Source organism: Purpureocillium lilacinum (genome assembly GCF_023168085.1).
Source record: "Purpureocillium lilacinum CBS 284.36 DNA, scaffold_8, whole genome shotgun sequence".
NCBI lineage: Eukaryota > Fungi > Ascomycota > Sordariomycetes > Hypocreales > Ophiocordycipitaceae > Purpureocillium > Purpureocillium lilacinum.
Window position 1 is genome coordinate 1,372,745 of NW_027072118.1, and position 7,108 is coordinate 1,379,852.

The following is a 7,108-nucleotide window of genomic DNA, read 5'->3' on the forward strand; positions in this document are numbered from 1 at the left end:
CCCTTTTTTGGGCCGGCGATGGCATGGAATGTGAGTCGGAGCGACGGCACTGGCCTCCGAGCGGCTAGTGATCCCCAGGAGCAACAAAGTCGTCGCCTGTGTTATGGGCCTCATGTTGGTCCGATGCGCCTCGTCGCACACTCCTAGCCGCGATTTGGGGAGCAATTCCGCTCGTCAATTTGTGCGTACCATTTCGCAAGTCGCGAAGTCAGATGGTACATCACTTGGATCGCCACTGCGGCCACCCGCTAAGTGGGTCGAGGCCCCACTGCATTTCCTGGAAAATGATCAGTACAGCGGGCCCGGCCCCTTTGTCCGGGTGGTGTTGACCAATCCTTCCTTAGCAGACATGGGCCCGCATTAGCTCCAATACCAGGGTTCCAGTCACAAATGCGCCTGTCGTTAGGTGGGGCTTCTTGAACACAAAAAGGGAGGGACCGACACACTCATTCACTTCGCACAGTTCATTTTTTTTGTTCAGTATCTTTGATTCCCTTGCCAAAGGCAACACCACTTGCTGCGTGGAGCACCGCGCCAGTGCTCGCATGCGGCCGGCCCAAAATGGGCAACGCGACGTCTCCGAGGAATCATCCAGCAAACCAAGTCCTCGGAGAGATAGAGACTTGTGTTTCGCTAGCCGCCTCCGAATTGGAGTCAACCAAATGTCCTCGGTCAAAGTACGAAGAGGCGGAGACGAAGCTGCAGCGCTCCCTGCAAAGCCTGTGGTCGCGCTATGAGACAGCGGGTGCACTCGAGCGAGCCAAGATTCAAACCGAGGTTAGACAGCATTACATCGATTTGCACCTGCTGGAGTCAAAATTCGAAAGTAACCTGGAACGAGCCACGCGCGAGTACGAACAACGGACTGAAGCCATCGTGCAGAGACTCTGCGACAAGGCGGTTGCAATCCTGGGTCCGGGTCGAATAAAACTGACGCTGCGAGGTCTCAAATCACCGCAGCTCTTGGAGTACCTGCCGGATGATCCGTCCATTACCGCGGTCCACGCTGCGGTGAGCGCCGGGGAGACGCTGCAGGCTATGCCTAATGCGTCTCAAGACCATGTCAAGGTTGGTCCCCAGTCACCGATTTCCCACAGCACCCTTATGGATCATGTGTTTTAACGCGTGATAGAACAGTAACACTGCGACAAAATTGCAACCTAAGCGAGGGGTGAAGCGCCCCAGTGCAAGTGTTGCGGATCATAGTAGAGCAGCGAAAAGACTGGCTATGACAGGAGAGGATCCACATTCCTCGAGACGGCGAAGAAGGACGAGGAGAAGCCGTGCTGCTGGCGCCAGTGATCACGGTCAACAAACAGCGCCCGAAGACCTCAAACCTGGTCAAGTATACCTTGTATGGGAGCGGTCAAAGAGTTGGTCTGCCGTGCTTTTACTCCCCACAGACGCCATGGTCGATATTGGTGTACCAGAGACTCTAGAAACTCTGGGTCTTTCAGCAAATTTGCCCGAGTGTTACGTGATCGACACTCGCTCGAAAACATGCAAGTGGCGAGAAGGTTACGAAGATGACGGACCATACGCTGCAGAGCGTTTGTATCCCGTCATGGACTTTGATGGGCCCAAAGTGCCCAAGAAAAGGGCGAGATGGCTTGCCGCAAGCGAGTTCAAAGCCTATGATGAAGAGATTGCTCGATCCCTAGATTATTTCCCCCAGATTCAGGACTACCTGCAGCGTAAGTCGATGGAAGACCGTCCAGATGAGGACAAGACCATATTTGTTAGAGGTACGTTTCACGGCAAATTGCGAAGGTGGGCGCTAACGAGCCAAGGCGATGCCAGCTGCAGCCCAGCACCGACTGAAGCGGCTCCTGTAGTAAACAGCCCCGATTCCGGAGCCTCGACATCAAATTCTGCGGGAAGCCTTTCGGCCACCAAACCGCTTCCTACGACAAGAGAAACAACCGTTCTGGACGAAACTGGGGTCACCAGCACAGTTCCCAATTGCTGCGCCGAATCCAATCAGGAGCCAGTAGGAACTTGTTCAGGCTCAACTGCGGAAAGCTCTAGGAGAAACAGCTCGCCAGAGCACGCGAACGTTCCAGACCAATACGACGAACACTACATAAGACGATCTCCGAGTTTGGGGACTGAGGAACTTGGTATCACCGCTTGTACTCATGATCAAGAACAGGACATTAGGACACAAGCGCACGCCGTGAATAGTCCATCGGCAGGTTCGGCGGGAAGATTCAACATGATGGCGCAATCGGCAATTGACGGTCTGCATGAAAACGCATTGGCCGTTGACAATCACTCACCAGCCGCACACTGCTCACAGGCAGCTGCTTATCCAGCAGTAACAATGGTGCAAGAAACGGTCTCGTCCGCTAGATTTGCAGGTGATGGTCTGCAAGAGAGAAGTACAGGCTCAGCATGTTCTACCTCGCTACCGACAGATCCGCCCGAGCTTCTCGCCAGCCATTCAATGGTGAGCGAATGGGCCGCTGCTGAGCGCACCACCCCACCTGCGCCATCGAATGAGCCTCAAGATCCGTATGCCCAGCCTCGGGATGCAGAAAGCCAGCGAATGCCACCTCTACCTGGCTACAGCGCGCACAAGTCACTGTTGCCTCTTGCGCCGACCGAATCTACACATCTTGATGTCGTAGGGAACCGCTTGCGGGCTGTGGCGAACACTCGGCAACCCTCGTCGGGTCACGTTTTGCCACCAGTCACGGAAGCGCTAGAACACCAAGGAGACTTAATGCGCGAATTGCCGCCGATTCTGACATCCAGGGACGATATGCTACCGTGGCCAGCCAGGCCATCGAATACAAAACTATACGCCCGTGCGACACCTGTACATGCTGGATCGACTGTACCTGCGACGGCTGATGGCGAGCTTTTCGGTTCCCTTCAAGCTCGCCATCCTGGACCAGTACCTGCCGCAGAACCTTCGTTGGGCTTAGAGCGTACAACGCCACAGACACCTCAGTCTTCTGTGTATACGAATTCTGGCAGATGGCCAGGTGGATGGCCGGCAGATTTTCCACAAGTGCTTGTGAGCAAAATTCAGAGGGACTTTAGACGAAGAAACTGCTTGTCGCACGATTTCAATGTCTTGCCAAACGATTTCAAGTGGACGGACAACAGATATTATTGCCCGCTATGCTCTGAAGGAACGTGGAAAACTGTTCGGTTTTTCTTCAAGCACCTCATGGACCATCACAGCAACTCTCCATAACGATATGAGCAAATCGTTATGACGTCCTTAGTGCCTGCAACAGGACCGAAGTCGGGATAGCGAAGGCTTGACAAAAGTAAAACTGCGTTTCTGCCATTCCAGCATCTGGTTGAGCCATGAACATGTGATGTGAGAGTCCGAAGCAGTGTTTGAGAGCACATACATCTGCTTGCATGGGGTTGGTAAAGTGGTCCTTGGAACAGTCCGTCGCTTGACATGGTCCATTCGGACGAAGCGACATATTCGACGCGCCTTTGGGGGTTTTGGGGAGGAGGGGGCACCTATGGCGGGCACGCAAAGGCGATACCAGGAAACTTGGGAGGCCGCAGAACTGTTCTATCCAGGCCAGTTCCACGAGGGCATAGGGCATCTTCCGCCGGAGCGTCTGTCGAGCCTGCAACGACGAGGCGATTCACTGCCAGAAGGGAGCAACGATGCTTGTTACGCGGTGTGCCGACGGATACGTGCGGGCCAGTTGCCGCTTTTCGATGACGTGTAAGGTCCCCTTAGGGCGACCGGGGAGGCGGACGAAGTTGATGATGACAGTTGTGGCGTGACTCAAGACCGGCGAGAGAATAGCAAGCTGCCGCTACGGGTGAGCCTGCGACCGGTGCTGGAGTCTCGATGGGACCATGCGGTGCGCGGCTCGGAGAATTTGGAGTGGGACTTTTGCCTGCCCGGACGACTGATGCTCGAGTGCGTTCAGGTGAGCGGCACAAGGCATACTTCCTTAGCGCGGCGGGCAGGGCGAGCATGATGGCTAACCTGGAGGACGACATGCGTGGATACGGCCACCGCTTCGCCGCGGACCTATGGACTTTCGTATTCTGGAGCGTGCCGGAGGTCATGGCATTGCGCCTCCGGTTGCCGTGGAAGGTGGAGTTGGCGGACGACTTTCTTGGCGGGACAGTTTCTGTCGCAGACCGAACCGCCGGAGCGGTGCATGCTGCCCGGGAAATCGGACGAGGGAAGGTGATCATAGAGCCACGACGTGGGATATAACAACCGAAGAGGCTATCTCATAAGGGGACGGGGATTTTGTTGAGGACCAGACAGTCGATTGCTACCAAGTGTTGATAACTGACAACTTTGTCATATGCCTGAATGCGTATCATCATATTGAGACTTGTAACCACTGTTCATACATCCTCTACAAGACGACCGCTGGCTCCACCAAAGCCGACGCCGGCCCGACGGTGTCGCCTCACCGCTAAAGAGAAAGCAAGTAGGCCGCCTTACAAAGACCGTTTGCCTCTGCAAAAGCTCCACCGCGGCTTCTCGCACATCCGAATCGTGATTGTTGAACGGTGAGGAAATAGTCTCCCCCACAGCAGCATCTACAAATGGTATGGGCCGCCGCTGCTCTCCCGCTCACCGACATTGTCTACAGATTGATGCTGTCCGAGTACCACTGCGCCAACGGATGGACCGGTGTGCGCGGAACTACGACTCCTGTCAAGCGGGACACAGCTGCTGCTTCTCCAGTCCTTCAAAAGTTTCACAAATTTTGACACTCGTCCGTCCAGTTCGTCACCTTTCCTCCCCGTCCTCGTCGTTATGACCATGTGCGAGTAATGAGGCTGTCTTTCAAGACGGTCTTTAGGTCGCCACCTGCAGGGTCCGAACCTTGGCCAGATGCAGCGATGACACCCATCGGACGGCCCAGCAGGCGGATCTTTACTGTTTGTTCGCTGGGCACGCGGGGTGGCGGACGGGCAATAAGGATTACCGTGAATGCCATCACTCTTTGTGTGGTGAAATGTCGAGCAATAGCACGTTCGAACGGACAATCGCCGCAAGCGCGCGCATTATATGTAGCCCACCAGTTTTGCACACCAAGTGCAGTAGAAAAGGTTGAAAGCGACGCGGACCATGCCGACGGTGCTCGTATCGTCTGTGGACATCATTTCCACAGAACGAGCGCAGCGCATGCAGCGTAAAGACTCGACGAAGGCTTCAGGCTGCGGAGTAGTTATACCCACGCTGGGCCAAGAGCAACCGCCGCTAGGTGGCTCGTTTGCTTCGCCAGCCTCTGAAGGCGAGGAATGTGAGGAACAAGAAGATGACGACGATCCAACGCGTTGATTCGGAGGTCGGCTGGCCATCAAAGCATAGTAATCGATGAGATGAGGTCAATGCGCCGGTACCACGCGCTTTTAACCGGTCCCTGTAAACTGCTCCTCGCGAATCCAGAAGGGAGACCTGTGGGATTTAAATCCTCATCAACGAGTGTTACAGATGATTCCAGTCGCCCCAGGGGTCTGCTTTTGCGCTCCAAAGGGTGCCGCGCGACAGAAAGGTCTGGTTTCTTCTAGAAGAGGCTCTGCCCAGGGCGTCACGCCCAACAGTTCCCAAGCGCCCCGCCCGCAGGTACGGATGGATGGATGGATTTTATTACGCCCGGAGGGAAGTCCCTATAGGGCCTCGACGCTACCTAATTGACAATCTGGTTCGTTTGGTACATGGCACCCCAAGCCCCACGGATAAATCGTCGCACCGCTTGTAAGCCAACCTCGTCGCTCTTGATCCCATGACAGGCCTGCTTGAAGGCCAAGTTCTTCAAGTGTTCAGCATCCTATTCTCAGCAACTGAAGCATGGTCTGCCACAGCCGAGGCTGTTTTGTTAGTATATTCGCATGTTAAAGATCCACGCCCAGTGTGGATAACAGACCGACCGTCTGACAGACCGACTGAGTCCGTCTGGCAGACCGCAGACCGACAGACCGGCCATTCTCGTCAGACCGACAGACTGGCCAAGCCGGTCGGTCTGGGATGGTCTGAGTCGGTCTGGGTGCCGTAAATGGGGGCCGTCTTAGCGCCGCCATTGGTCCGCTACAGAGGACTATGGGGCATGGTTGCATTCCAACCACTGTACCGACGCGAAAATGGTGCTCATGAAAATACTCGAGGATTTCAGTGTTTCTCTAAAATGTAGCCTCCATCCAGATTTGTCCATTGCCCAGAGTCGTGGATTAGGCCCTGCGGACAGACTGCAGGCTGCGCGTTGCGGGCCAATTCCAGCGATCCGCCTGCGTTTCTGACTGGTTGGTGAGCCGCGTTCTGCGCCATAATACCCTGTGCGCTACCTACCCGGCATTAGTTGGGACACAAGAATAGGTTGTGAATTGCCAACGCCCTCTGAAGGCCAACTTGTGCTTCCTGATAGCTTAAATCTTGAATTTGCAGGCCGAAGACTTTGGTTTCAATTGCAGTAAACTGCGCGTGTCATGCACTTGACCATTCGTAGCTAACTCATGTACCAGCAGCGTCGCGGTAAATCAGCGAACTATACGTTGCCGCCTCTAGCTGCTCGGCATACCAAAGCCTTCGTTTCCACACGAGAGCCACACAGTTGCATGATCCGCTCAATGGAGACTTGCGTATGATTCTCCTCAATTGACAGCTACTATCCAAATTGCATTGTGCAATTGGCACAATCTTGCATGATGTCGATCCAAATGTTTGACAGCCAACCCGTCTCATAGCACGGTAGAATCTCGGGATCGGACTGTCAGACCTAGACCGACCGGGCCGATGAAGCCAGACGGACCAAGACCGACAGACCGGAAGCCTCGACGAACCCAGACCGACAGACCGAAGGGGTCGGTCTGGATCGGTCGGTCTGTTATCCACACTGATTCTTGCACCGGAAGAGAAAGTGTTCTACCGTCTCTGTCGCTTGTCCGCAATCGCACAGAGCCGAATCTGTCGCTCCTATCCTGCGGAGATAGCTGTTTAGTCGAACCATGCCGGTGCGGAGCTGCGCCAGCACATCTGATTCTTCCCTTTTCAGCGAGTCGTATATCGCACGGGTATGCCTGCCCGGCAGCGCCTTGTCGATTCGTTTCGAGTACCTTCCGACGCTTTCCGGTAGTTGTTCGCGCGTTCGTTCTCGGGCGAGAG

The 7,108-nt window shown here is 55.0% G+C and overlaps 1 protein-coding gene across 1 annotated transcript; it reads left to right on the forward strand.

Annotated features, from left to right (window-relative positions):
• Positions 1 to 561: 561 nt before the first annotated feature.
• On the forward strand, positions 562 to 2,930 carry PLICBS_010173 (uncharacterized protein; the record flags this gene model as incomplete). The annotated part of the gene is made up of 3 exons (XM_065601869.1): positions 562 to 1,068; positions 1,508 to 1,745; positions 2,758 to 2,930. 3 exons carry the CDS (start codon positions 562 to 564, stop codon positions 2,928 to 2,930), a joined length of 918 nt encoding a protein of 305 aa, XP_065457941.1.
• Positions 2,931 to 7,108: the final 4,178 nt, after the last annotated feature.